This window comes from Pinus tabuliformis, chromosome 6, assembly GCF_031772625.1.
Source record: "Pinus tabuliformis cultivar Carrire ecotype Pingquan chromosome 6, CPIR1, whole genome shotgun sequence".
In the NCBI taxonomy this organism is placed as follows: Eukaryota; Viridiplantae; Streptophyta; class Pinopsida; order Pinales; family Pinaceae; genus Pinus; species Pinus tabuliformis.
The window spans coordinates 1,675,443,413-1,675,458,498 of NC_142292.1; the positions used below are offsets into that span (position 1 = coordinate 1,675,443,413).

Here is a 15,086-nt window from a genome sequence, read left to right on the forward strand (position 1 = left end):
TGCCAATCTTCAACAATGAGGACTTCACATATATTTATAGGCATGAGATGTCTTTCATGAATAATCATGTCCTTTGAGACAGGTTTACATAGGAACGACCCCCTCTCGAATCCGATCCCAAAGTGTGCTTCCTTCGGGAGCACTCCCTAGCTTTTTTCTTAAAAAGATTGCAAACACATTCCAAGCGCAAATGTTTTTCAGAGAAATAGAGTTTTTGTGGGTTAGCCTAATGATCAAGCTTATGGCCCTAGTATTGATATGTAATTCATGGTAATGTTAAATTATTAAAGTAAAAGTGACATTTTCCTTTATCTTTCATTTTCAACCTTTTACTTAAATTAATATTCTCGTGAAATGACTTAAGATGTTTGAGAGTAGTTCCAACCTCATTGGATTTCATATATAGAAAATAGAATTTTAGATCTCACTCAAATCTAGCAGACTTATCAAGATTTTAGGATTGGGCGGATTGTGATGTTTCTATTGGATTTTGTCTTGTACTAGGGTATGGAACTCATATTTAATCAAGAGCACCAATCCCTCTATGTACCTTGATGTTAGTGACATTGGCGGTCAAACTCCTCTATCATGACCATACTAAAAATGTACCCATCACTCAAAAAAAATCTTGACTTGACACGCTACAGTTTTTCTATCTTATGTTAATGCTTAGAGGGTGACATCAATGACAAATATCTCATGATAGGCAATGATTTTGATGATATGTAGGTATTTGTTGTAGGATGAATTTTTTGGATTATAGAGGTCATCTAGGGCCTATTTGTTGATGTATTTTCGGTTCAAAGATGGATTGCACTCGATGCTATTTTAGTTGTGCACCCTTACATGCTATATAAATCAAAACTTGTATTTTGTGGACTTGTGGTTGATGAAGAATGTAACTACCAGATTATTGATGTTATATGGTTTAATCCATGTTTTTATGTTTTTTATAACTAATTCATCATTCTACATGCTTTCTCATAAATTAGACATTTCCCGTGGATGCAAGAGGCCCAAGCATTAAAAACAGATAATATATTTACTTGTCTTTGGTAGTTTCTAGTTGTTTTTATCACTACTTACACTTTCATATTTATTATGATATTTTTTGTAAACAATATATGACAAATTAAGTTTGAAGTTGGCAATTATAACTTATTGGTAATGAAATATGAATATGATGCTTCTGGAAAGTTGAAACATTACATTTCATGTTAGATATTCTTTGTTATCATTCAGTTACTTGGTAATGGTAATGGTAATGGTAATGGTAATGGTTACAAGTGAAAATTACAACTTTAGTGATCAATGATGATAAATGTTATATATTGAATTTTGAAAGCTTGAAACTTTAAAATTGATGAATCATGATACTCAATATGTTGTATGTAACTAACTTGTGGGCATGATTGATGAAGATTATAACTTCTAGATTATTGATATTATATGATTCAATCCATGTTTTTATGTTTTTTATATCTAATTCATCATTCTACTTTTGTTAACATATATGCATCAAAATATATAAAAATATATTATAAAAAATAGCTCACAAATCGGAAGCTTTTGAAAATGTCACCCCAAGTAACCTTGCTTCGAGACATGACTTTTGCTTATACTAATTATTATTTACTTCTGAATTTTTTTATTATAATATTTTATATATTTATGTTCATAAAAAACCATTTTTCTTGGTCTATGATGTCATATAATAGGAGACATTTTTCTGTTGAGCATTTCATAGAGGGCCTGGCTTCAAGTTTGTTCTAATTTCCCGCAACTCAGTTGTACTTGCAACATCGGTACACTCATTTAAACATTTATCAACAGATGTTGATAATATAACCCCCCCGATAACATGAAACTCGTCCCAATGCAGTCAAATGGGGTTCAGGCTATAAAGATAAGCAAGTGGATACAATCTTACTTTTCACCCTCCTTGGGAGTCTACTGTGGAGATTGTCATGGGGACTTCAGACATGAATATTTTGACTGTAAAGTTGCTAAAGAGGCTGTCAGAAGGTAGACCATGAAAAAAGTAATGCAAAGACTGACATTGTATTCACAAAATAATGTTTCACACCAAATTGCCAACTCGATCAACTTCGAGAAACATATGAAAGAATAATGTTTGCCATGGATTTCGACGGATAACGAAAAAATGTAAGTGGGCCGACAAATAGAAAAAGTTGTCAAATGGATGACAAATGGGCAGATTCACCTTTTAGATTGTGTCATTGTTTTAATTGGAACATAATTGAGTCTCAATCAGTTCAGTAGTAACTAAGAAGAAATTTCGTGTCTCAATCATAATTTCCACAACTCGGACTATGCCACGATCTTTAGAAAGACTTTACAATTTGTGGGCCTAAATGGACACAACTCTTGCCTTCAAGCTTGTTGCCACAGGTAGGCCATGGTAACCCATAAGAGACAATTACAGTACTATCAGCCTATTACACGCATTATTATATTATTCCGAGAGTGGCATAAGATAATTACAGTAGTGTCAGCTTATTATATGCCATTCCGAGACTGACATGAGATGAAGTTCAGCACCATCCCAATTCACAGCAGGTTGGTTTAGGGGGGTTCTGACAAAACTCTGTTCACTTATAAGGGTGAAGGATCTGGAAAAATGCTGGAGGTTAGCCCTCAAAACAATAGAGAGAATACTCGTGACGTTTCTCTTCCCCTTTTATGACTACCCTCACCCGCACAATTACTTTAGGAAAACAGTTGGAAACCAAGAAGCACCATCTTATGGCCCTCATTAAGAATAAAACAAAACAATCAGAATTCTACGAAAATTTTGGTTTTGCATACCACAATAATTAACCACATTCTACCTGTTGGAAAGTTCTAATCGTCAATATGACCATGCCAGCTGTGCTCTTCTTGTAAAAGAGATTTTACTATTACTTCCCCTTATAGAAGAAAACTGGAAAAGCATACTTGTGGCAGGAATGCACCTTTTGATACTTCCTCTATTTTATTCAGAAATGTTTAAAACTACGATGGTACAATACATTCATCCAAAATAACTGGAAACTACTGTGGAAAGAAAGTTAAAAGCATGGAACAATCAATCACTCAGCCCCTGAAATGGTGGGTAAATTGGATCATTCTCAAGAAGATGCATCACCTATTTATGGGAATACATTCTGTACTTTAATGTGAACGTTCAGAAAAAGAAATAGCTTGTCTCTCAAAAATACCCACTTTTATATATTGGCATATATAAGCACTAGGCTCGCATCAGAATAATTAGTGCCCTTTTCTTTTTCAATATCTGTGCTAACAAGGTTGCCCAGACAGGACTAAAGAACACCAAAGAAGGGATTAACTATGGCAGAATTCAGCTCTGCTCCAGCTGAATTCAGTATTGGCATGTCCACTTTATCTCGAGGCAAAAACAAAATTTCAGCACTTTCGTCCTTCACAAAGCCACACAGCTCAAGAAACTGCACTCCTCCATTCAAGCTTCCCACTCGTTCCTAGATTTAGGCGACAAAAATTGTCAGATGGCAAGATTCTATTCAAGCTCAGATGGCTACGAAACAAGAAGTTTGTGTCTGGATAAAATCAAATTTGAAATGCTACCTGGAATGAGGGATTGCTAAGACGAATTTTTCGAAACTTCTCCTCATCTGGATTTTTTGCAACGTTACCTACGTATGTCAGAAGAGTTTGGAATGCTCTCTTCACTTTTGCATCATCTTCCTGTTCCAAAGCTTTACAAAATTTAGTAATCCGGTAAAGGACTTCAACTCTTCGATGCTCTAAAATAACCAAGATTGACGTACATGTACAATCACAGCAGTAAGTACACCTGAAGGCTGAAGGTAATGTCTTCTGGAATCAAGTTAAAGACCAAATATGAAATAAAAAACTATTGCACAATTTCCATGAGCACCAGATGTAAGAAATTTCAATTCATTCACTAGTCATATCATGGTAGTTGACTTGCTCACTACACACTACCCACATCTCACCTTAGGAAAGATGCGATGCTTCAAGAAATCGATACAATTATTTAGCAGTAGACGGGCTTATTAAATTCATTACAATGCAAATAGAATATGGTGCAAGTGTGGATGAAAATCACGGTGGAGAATGCAACCAAAAGATGCAACCTTCATTAAATAGCAGTTACCGACTGAGGAAATAATTAATAAATCCTATTGCATTTAAAAGTTACTTTTATGTTATGCGGCATCTAGTTGTAAGCTAGTGCTAATATTTGTTTGGCTTACTGCTTCATAAAGATAGCAATCGGAAGCATTCAAGTGAACTAGTGCCCTTATCAAACTGGCCTTTTGCTGAAGTGATGCTCAATCCCAGTACTTACAGCTGGATGTTTGCTCCTTAAGTGACTCCTGCCCATATTGAACACCTTGAAAGCTTGTCTACTATGTACAAAATGGCAAAGGCGGTGCCTAGGACATTTCTTTGTCAGGTTTTCCTTATGGTGTTAACTGGGAAACACGTCCACTTTTGAACATTTAAGGCAATGCCAGCTGTTGCACCCTAGCTCATGATTTTGACATGTTCTGTCTTAAGAGTCTATTATGTCTTTTAGTGATTACACAAGTGATCAGCATGTTTAAAATAATATTTAGTGTTTGTCTTATTGGAAAGTTGAGATAATTTTTTATTTGTAAAGTGCAAAGCTACATGTCACTCATGTTAGTGTAACTCAAACAATTCCATGGAAATTACAGAAATTATTATTATTCCATACAAGATGAGGTAGAGTGACTGACGTCCCTATTCACCTACCAAGATTCTTCAGTTAGATACTATGTTGCATGAGTTTTTGGTTCGCGGATGAGTTTTCTGGTACACCTAGAAGCTTTGCCCAAATTTACAGGAAATGTCAAGTTGGGAGTGACAAAATATATATATATATATATATTAAAATTTAATCAATGTTGCATGACTCGTACTCGTATAAGACTCGTCTGGCTATTGACTCGGTCCCTTTTCTTCCACATGATCTTCAAAATTAAAATAAAATAAAAAATCGAATTTTGAGGGTCTCCACGGGTATTATGCTGGTCATATGAGGTTCTTCACAGGTTCAATGCAGGCAGCCAAGTTTTATGCAGTTTTTGGTGGGTACGGGTAGAAACTGTGGGTTCTATGTGAGTGACTCGTCTCACTTTAAAACCCTTCAAGATCCGCGGGTAATCGGAGGTCTTATAAGAGTCGTGCAACACTGAATTTAATATACATTAAAAATAGAATTGTTTGAGTATTTGGAATTTCAATAAGTCTTTCACATTATTTTAAATAGAATAACTATATAAATAAAGTGGTTGGTAAGCATTTTTAAACATTAATCCATAATAAGTATCAAAATAGTTATATTATCCAGATCTACCAAGTGTCCAGTGTCCAGATGGATCAAATCTTATGATGCGCAAACATCTTTTAAAGTGAAAAGAGATTTGATCCCTCTCCGTGCTTTTTAGATCTATGGTTAAGATAAACACTCAAACAATAGCAATGTCATCTCATTAGCATAATAAAATTATATCACATCTTTAATATTTAATTAGTGTCCAATAGGAAATTAGGGGTATATATGAATGATCTACACATTTTTTATTGTTGGAAAAAATATGGATTCTGAAACCCTAGTTGTCTATGGGTGCAATTATCATTGTGTATAACAACAAACAAAGGAGATCAATAAACAAAGTTCGATTTAATTGACACGCTAATTGCTTTATCTGAGATGAAACTCAAGCAAAATTATAACCAAAACACAGACAAAGGATCAATGCGGAAGTCATCCCAGTGCAGGCAAACATCATCAATATAATTTGTATTCAAGGTCTCTAGATTCATGCACAATACAGATCTCTCGCCAAACACAGTGAAAGGGTGCACAAAATCGAAACCATAATCCTTCTCTGCCTCCTCTAACAATAGTTGGGGTAGTGCGTGATCAATTGTTTCCATTTTGATCACAAACCACGCACATACATTGCAAAATACACTTTGGGAGCCATGTTGTCCCAGCCGCTTTTAGGTCAAGAATAGAACTGGGGCAAGGTAATGAGAGCCATCATCCAACGCGAGGCCATGAGTGATCTGGTCCTATGCCCAGCCAAAACCAGTACCCGAAACGTCCAAATCTGCATAGTCACGCTCTCAAAAGGTTCCAAAGTACCCGCGAACACTCCCAGCGGTTTTGGAGAGTTTCATACCTGCTCCCAAGCTCCTAGAAGCGTGGGGTACATGCTCTCCAATGGCTGAGAGTCGTACCCGTGTAACATAGCTTAGATACCTAAAGAAAAGTTTGTACTACATAGTTGTAATATATTGCATTAAATGTATTAAAATGTCTTTGGAAGTTTGGGTAACTGATTATATTTGTGATCTATTATAACTATGTACATAAAATACTTTCATTGTATTTGTTGTTGATTTTGTAGCTTTGAAAGGTCTTTTGCATAGATTTGTGTCTAGCATGTGGAGAAGAAGTCGTCCTCTTTAGGTAGTTGTTCAAGAGGAGCAACTAATATGATCTTCTTCCTAAGTTTTAACTTTCCTAAGTACATTGATTAATTCTTTAATTAATGTCAACTTTGGGCTAATGTTTTTCTAAGGATAAATAATTATTTATTTATTTAAGTCAATTAGATCTAATCTCCACCATTGATAAAAAAAAAACAAGGATTTAATCCTAGCCCTCAATCACTTTGGAAATAAGGGTCGAGTTTTGGAGGGCCGAAATATCCAAGGGTTGAACTTCTCAAATGCGCAAGGCTCATACGAGAGGAGAAGGAAGGGTCGATCCACTAGTGGTGGAGGCTAAATTCTCCAAGGGTCGAATTCTTCCAAGAGAGTCGATTTCCAGTGGGTTGAATTTCTTGACGCTGATTTTCAAGAGGGGAAGATTTCCGCGTAACAAACGAATGTAATTTTTCTATGTATTCTCTATGGATCTAGGCCCTAATTTTCCTAAAAAAATATGAAGTGAAGGAAGATTGTTTTGGACGATTTTTTTGCTATAGTGTGACTGATTAAATTCCCTATTTTATTTCCATTGCAAGTTTAATTTATAAAAGTTAAAGTACCAATGACTTTTTTTTCCAACAGTTTTCACTTTTTTTTGGGTGAAGTATTTTTGGGTATTAAATAATTGTTGAGGTATAAATAAATCAGATCCGATATTAGATCTTTAGCATGGTATCAAAGCATTGGAAACTCTATGGAGGGAGATCATACAACACAAGGGTTTTATAGCAGCAAATTATTTTGTCAACGAGATTTTTATTTTGCAACAAGGGTTTTGTGGCTAAAATCAATCTAGTGAGATGGCATCATCTAGTTGGAGATTTGAGGACAAGTTGGAGGGGGCTGCAAACTTCAATCCATGAAAGGAGAGGATCAACATTGTTCTAATGGAAAATAGCATGTGGTAACTTGCAAGAAAAGATATCCAAGTTCCTTCGAATCCTACACAAGCAGTTGAACACAATCTGAAGATGTAAAGACTAGAGGGATCATATTGGACTTTGTGAAAGATCACATGTTAAAATTGGCAACTAGGGCCAAATTCCACCTTGGGACAGCTCATATGATAGAGATGATTATTGCATTGGATTCCTCTTTTTGAAGGGTCCAAGTTTGATATAAAGATCATCTCATTGGACAAGCAGAAGTGTGATTTTGAATTTATTCTCTCACATGTACAAATTGTTCAGGTCGGCCTCAGCGTAATGTAGGCTCAAGAAGCCCAATATATGTGTCTTTTCACCCACATCAAACATTATAAATAGAAGAGACCTCTCTCATTTGAACAACAGTCACTCAATCATTCTTCTCTCTCTACAACAGATTGGTTCATACAGCTTGGGCATCTTCTCTCTCTCTCACACGTGCAGCGAGCGGGGCAGATTTTTTGCTCTAAAACAGGACCGAAATTTCAAACTTTTGACCAGCGTTGACCGAGGTTGTTTTCACTGAATTTGATTGCGGTTTTAAGGGAAAAATTTTGCTTTCTTGAGACCGCATTGATTGGCACGAAAATTGAAAAGTTTGGGACTATTTGACCGCAGGCCTGTTTGACCACAAGGTTGACTGTTGTTTGACCGACTTTGACCAGAGTTTGTGGGATTGTTTTGGGTTGACTTTGACCTTTCTTGGACGCTGAATTGGAATGCCTTTGACCGAGCTTCAAAGGAGGTGTTTTGCTGCAGATTTGACCAGCATTGAATTTATGTTTAGGGCTGACGTTTGATTGTAGAATTTGACAGAGTTGATTTGACTTTGAATTGGGCTATTCTATTTGATTTTTGTACTCTCTCTCTCTGTTATTGAATAATAATAAGAAGATTTGATCAACGGGTTTTCTCCACATTGGGGTTTTTCCCTAGCATCTACCACATCCTGTGTTCTCTTGTCTTGGCTTTTCTTCTACATTTGTTTTAATGTTCTATCTGCATTTACTGCCAATGTAATTAATGGTTAATGTGATTGCTACTGGAATCTACTGGAAATTGTTATTGGGCTGCTAAAGGAACATTGACGTAAATTGTGCTAAGCATAGAACATATCATTGTTATCTAAATTTAACATGGTATCAAAGCCCAAGTGAAGACAAAGCCCAAGCAAGAGTGAGAAAAGCAATCACTAAGGAAAGTTGTTGAACAAGAATATTCGTCTAGCTTCAATGACGACTACATCATACTTCAAATCCGACTATCATGCATGGAAGATGACTTTGGATTTGACTTTGGAAGAAAATGATGTTATGGACTATGTCAAAGAAAGAGTAGTGGAGCCTCTTTCAAATGCACCCGTTGCTGCAAAAACAAAGTACAAGAAAGGTAAGGCCAAAGCTAAGAAAATTATTGTTGATTCTATTCACAAGCCTTTGGTTGCCTATATTTCTGATTTTGAAACATCTAAGGAGATGTATGACAAGTTGGTTGGGATGTTCAAAGTAAATAATGGAAATCAAGTTCTCTTTCTCAAGAACAAGTTGAAAAACATAAAGATGGATAGAGGAGAATCCATTCAATCGTACTTCATGAGTATTACCGAAATCAAGAATGATCTCCTATCTATTGGAGAAGTTGTTGGTGACAGGGAGCTCACTCTTATTGCACTTGGAGGCCTTACAAGAGAATGGGATCTGTTTAACACCACCATCTTCAACAATGACAAGATTTCGGGTTTTGATGAATTATTGGCTAGATGCACCCAAGAAGAAATAAGAATGATGGAAAGAGATAAGCCCTCAAACGGAAATAATCCTACCGCCTTCTCCACTCAAGAAGAACAATGTTGGTCCAAGGAAACAAGGTCAAGGATTTAAGTCGGGATTCAAAGAATGAAGAAAAGGAAGATGCTACAATTGCAATAGGTTTGGCCACTATGCTAGAGAGTGTCCTCACAAGAAGGATACTCCAAAGGATGATGACAACAACAACTACAAAGGCAATGGAAATCAAAGGAACAACGGGTTCAATAACAAAGGAAAGAGGAATGTTTCCACTAAGGCAATGGAAATCAAAGGAACAACAGGTTCAACAACAAAGGAAAGAGGAATGCTCCCACTGCTCGATATGGAAATGTTAGATGATCCAAAAATACTTTATTATCATAGGTTATAAAATTGAAATAAAATAATTATTAATTTAAGATATTAAATTAATAATTATTCTAGAATGATTAATTATTTTAGAGACAATTAGAATTAGTATATTGTTGTAACAAGATATGACTCTCCAAATGAGTCGTATCTTAGGCTCTATTATAGGAGATTAGTTAGCTAGTTGGTTTGAATAGCATTTATTGTAAATGGACACTTGTAAGTGATCCATAATTAGAGGTAGTTAGGACATGGAGCTTATAAATAGCTCATTGCAAGAGTGTTTAGTTGTTCGGGTGTAAGCTCTTGCAAATCAATTATGTAATTGTTTTTTTCTGATTAATAAAATTACGTGTCTGAGGACACTTCTGCCATTATTGTGGTATCAGAGCTATGGTAATGCTGCAGTTGATTTGAGAAGGAGATTCCAGCAATTGATTTGAGGAGGAGATTCCAGCTCTATCAGATCCTGGAATAACTCAACTCCGTCGAAATGCTCAGCAATTGGTATGAAATTTGTCAAAATTTTGTTCAAAAGAGAAAATTTTTATTGATTTTAGATTGTTCAAATCTGTAAATCAATTTTTTTGAGGCTATTGAAAACCAATTCAAATTTGTAAGTTGAATATAAGAGGGCGCAGAGCTATGTTTTAAATCTCCGTTGGAATTCAATTGAAAATTGTTATGTTTCAAATAGCATTGATTTAGTTTGAACAGTGTGGAGAGCTGCAAACTGTTTGAATCCAAACTCGTGTTGCTCTGTTGACTGGTTGGGATAGCGTGGACAGCGTGTAGAGAAATCCAACTTATCTGTTTAGTGTTGTGTAAAGAACACCGAGACTGAGAAATCTGTGAAGCGCAGGAAGACGAGGTGGACTGCTGAACGACAGGTGGATACGACAAGGAATCGCAACGGCAGAGGCGAAATACGCACCCCACCGCGGCCATTTTCGAGTGCTGTTCGTCCCGCCCAGTGCCTGAGCTACAGTCTCAACTGATTGCAGAACACCGGGGCGTTTACATTTACACTGTGTCGGTTTGCTTTAAAGCTTTTACAGGATATCTAGCATGTGGCCTCATTTTTTCCCCGATCACTTCGATTTAATTTGCTACAGATCATCAATTGCCCGGGTAAGAAGGGGATCCAATTTAGGACTCAAGTCCGGTTTCTTTGACGATTCCCCATTTCCTTTCTTCAAAATCTCTGCAAGTAACAAGTCCATTTTTTTTTGTCAACTCAAAAAAAAAAAATCGATTTTTTTTTTAAGTGTGTACAGAACCAGACACCTTTAACTATGATCTTAGTTTCTAAATTTACTTTCCGTGAAAGTAACCAAGCAGCATAGAACTTCATCAGTCGCTAAATAGACTGATTCATCACGATCACGTCCTCCATAATAGAAATTGGCATGTACCAAAACTGGCAATTTTTTTTATAAATTCTCGAGCCTCCAGATGTAATTACCATTGAAAAACCTGCAAATTCTTGCTTGATCTGTCAACCGTTTCAAGTGTAGCAATTCACGAAATATCCATTAATTAAGAGCATAAAATATGGCCGAATAAACCGCCATGGTCATCCCAAAATTCTTTGGCTGAGCTCTGTCAACGACCATTATGACCAGTATCCCTATCAGCCAACATTGTATTCATCTCTGACGAGCATACTTCAAACAGGAACTTCACTTAAATTTACTTGCTTTTGATCCTCTGCCATGTTCCCGGGGTACTTCAACAAACCAAAGATGAATTGCTTGGTAGATGTTCAGAAACTCGTAACTGAGGAGTCTTGGACTCCTGCCTTCAGTTCTCCGAACAGTGCTTTGGCTTTTTGACAATTTATATGTAATTTGGAAGGCATATTTTACTTGTGTAATAAGTGATTTTTTTTTTTGGGAGAAATAAGGTGAGCTTTAAAAGCTTTGTAATAGAGTGCTGAGTGAGGTTTTAAGAGTATTTAAAAAAAAAAAAAAAAACTTGTAATGGAGTAATAAGGGTGATGTTTTGAAATTTACTTTTGTTTTGTAGCAATAAGGAGTTTTTTTTTAATTTTTCAAAGGAGATAAATGTAACTCAAAGTAATTTTACTTTGAGGGGGGGGGGTAATTTTTTTTTTTTACCAGGTTGTGCAAAAGCACCATTGTAAAAAGTCAAATTTTGAAAGTTGCCTTGTAAATATTTGAGAAATTGACTAGAGCCAAGTGCAAAGCTCAGTCAATATTCTCCTGTTTTGACGACTATTCGAGGGTCAAGGCCAAGCCCCGATAGATCGTGTTTTTTGCGTGGTGTGTTGTGTTGACTATCTTGTCCTTTCTGTTCTGCTTCTTGGTGCGTCTCTTCATCGATAAAAATGTCTAAGTTGATTAACTTATTTTCTGATTCTGACAAACTTGAGGGCACTAAATCTTATAAAACGTGGCATCGTCTTATTGAAAGCACACTCATTTACAATGAATTATGGCAAGGAATATGTGATGGAGATGTAAAGCTGAATAAACCCACAGATGCAGATCCACTGGCAAAATGGGAAATCAAGAATGCTAAAGCCTTAGCTCTTATTAAATCGTCTGTAAATGATGAAATGTATGTACATATAGAGAATGCCACAGATGCATGGACTGCCTTGAAAACTTTTAAAAACCTCTTTGATACTCAGCCAGAATCAAAGAAGGTTGATCTACAGCTAAAATTGTTGCAACAAAAATTAACTGAAGATGGTGATATTCTTGAATATCTCTCCAGACTTAAGAATATAAGGCAGGAAATTATTAATGCTGGTTTTCCCGCAATTGATGATAGCTTCATGGTTACAATTGTAATTGCTGGACTTCCTTCTTCCTACACACACTTTTTAGAGACTCTACAAGTAACTGGGAAATTAGAGAAATTAAAGTTTGATGAACTTTGTGAAATGTTAAGTCAGCATGATAAAACTTTTGGGAAGAAGAAGAAAGTTGGTGAAGATGTTTTTCTCACAGAAGCCAGCACAAGTAAGTCTTCAGCAGATAGTTCTCGAGGAAGAGGCCGATGGAATCAGAATCAAGCAACACATAATCGAGGTCGAAGCCAAAGTAGAGGCAACAATTTTAACAGAGGAGGAAGAAATAATTTTCAAGGTAGAGGAAACAACCAAGGAAGAGGCAATTTTCAAGGACAAGGATATAATAGTCAAGGTAGAGGACAATCTCCAAATAGAGGTCAAAGCAGAGGCAGAGGACAATCTTCAGGACGAGGAAGAGACTTAAGTCAAATTGTATGTCGAAGATGTAACAAAGTTGGCCATTATGCTGAAGATTGTCGAACTTCACTTAATAAAATTCCCAAGTTTCAGCAGCATTCAGCACAATTTGCAAATGATCAAGATGAAGATAACTCAGAATATGTGTTTACTTCCTCACCAGCATCACAAATTTCATCTCATCTTAGAAGTGACTATGAAGATGCCTGGATCTTGGATTCCGGGGCAACTCAGCACATGACATGTCGACGTGATTTTTTCTGGAATTTTCAAGAATGCCAACTTAATTCAATTTTTCTTGCTGATGATACAAAACATACTCCTTATGGAAAAGGAGTCTTAAAAGTTTTTCTCCCTGACATTGGAGAAAAATTGATTTCCAATGTATGGTATGTACCTAGTTTCAAGAAAAATTTGCTCTCTTTAGTCACGATTCAACAAGCAGGACATCAGGTGATTATGGAAGATGGTTTAGTGAAGATTAATTCAGTGAAACAGAACTTGAAAACAGTTATGACAGGTTATGAAGATGGAAAACTGTTACGGATGAAAGGGACAGTTATTCCAAGGCATTCTGATTTTGCAGGGGCAGTGACTACAGGTATTTCACCTATCAGACTATGGCATGTACGATATGGACATTTGAATTTTGAGAGTCTTTCTCAATTGCAGAAACAAGGAATGGTTAAAGGACTTCCCACATTCAAAAGGGAAAATGCAAAATGTGAAGCTTGCATTTATGGCAAACAAAACCGAGAAAGTTTTCCAACAAGTTCATGGCGAGCAAACAGGCGGCTTCAACTAATTCACAGTGATGTTTGTGGTCCACTACAAACCTCATTTGGTGGTTGCAAGTATTTCTTACTATTCGTTGACGATTTCAGCAGAATGACTTGGGTTTACTTCTTGAAGAACAAGTCAGAAGCATTTGATAAGTTTAAACTTTTTCGCCAACTTGTTGAAAATGAAGTCAAAGAAAAGATAGGTACTCTCAGGACGGATAATGGGGGAGAATTCACTTCAAATGAATTCAAAACTTATTGCAGTGAAAATGGCATAAGACGACATCTCACTAATGTTTACACTCCACAACAAAATGGAGTAGTTGAAAGAATGAATCGCACTTTGTTAGGAATGGCGAGATCCATGTTAACCTTTAAGAGGTTAAGTCCAACATATTGGGCGGAAGCAATACATACAGCTGTCTACTTAAGAAACAGATCTCCAACTGCTTCTCTAGACGGAATCACACCTTATGAAGCTTGGTTTGGTTTCAAACCTCGAGTTAAACATCTCAGAGTTTTTGGGTCAGTGTGTTATGCCTTAGTTCCGAAAAAAAAACGAACTAAGCTTGACTCAAGAAGTTTAAAATGCACAATGATTGGCTATTCTGATGAGAAGAAAGGGTATCATCTTTTGACCAATGGAAAATTCATTGTGAGCAGGGATGTCATTTTTGATGAAACAGAAAGTAAGAGTGCTGAAGAAATTGAAAGTCTTCTTTACAAATTGGAAACTAAGGGAAGTAAAAGAAATGGCAAAATGCAAAGTCAACCAACTTCACCAAATTGGTATGAACTTGATTTTCCTTCCTCTGAAGATGAGTCATCCAGTCCATCTACATCAACAACATCATCCGAGTCTTCTAGCAGTTCATCCGCATCTCCAAGCAGCAGCAGTTCTTCAGACAGTGAGTCTCCACATTCTTCACCTGAACGGCGTACATCAGTTTATATTAATCCTCTTTATAATGATGGGGACTTTACAGAAGCACAAACAAGTGAGCACCAACTTCCGAAATGGGCAGTTCAACTTTTGAAAGATGTAAAGCCTGATGAACATAATAAAACTGGCACCAGAAGAGCACATAGAAGTGAAGGCAATTTTGCCTTGATAGCAAATGATTTTACTGAACCTTCCACATACAAAGAGCCAGTAAAACATAAAGAATGGCAACAGGCTATGGTTGAAGAATATAAAGCAGTAATTGATAACAACACTTGGAAACTTGTTGATTGTCCAGCAAATGTTAAACCCATCAGCTGTAAATGGGTTTACAGAATTAAGTATAATCAGAAGGGTGAACTTGACAAGTATAAAGCACGACTTGTCGCAAAAGGTTTTGCGCAGCAGGAAGGCATTGATTATGAAGAAACCTTTGCTCCAACAGCTAAATGGAACACCATCCGATTAACACTTGCATTGGCCACTCAAAAAGGATGGAAAGTTCAT

At 36.4% G+C, this 15,086-nt stretch overlaps 1 protein-coding gene across 2 annotated transcripts in view; it reads right to left on the bottom strand.

The window, feature by feature from the left end:
• Positions 1-2,958: 2,958 nt before the first annotated feature.
• LOC149265403 (ubiquitin-associated (UBA)/TS-N domain-containing protein) overlaps positions 2,959-15,086 on the bottom strand; it is a 211,635-nt gene continuing 199,507 nt past the window's right edge. For both annotated transcript variants that reach the window (XM_089429365.1, XM_089429360.1), the window contains 2 exons: positions 3,607-3,726; positions 2,959-3,500 (listed from right to left, as the gene is read on the bottom strand). In XM_089429365.1, the coding sequence (XP_089285491.1) occupies positions 3,324-3,500; positions 3,607-3,726 (297 nt within the window). In that variant the 3' untranslated portion in view covers positions 2,959-3,323. The remainder of the gene's footprint in view (positions 3,501-3,606; positions 3,727-15,086) is intronic.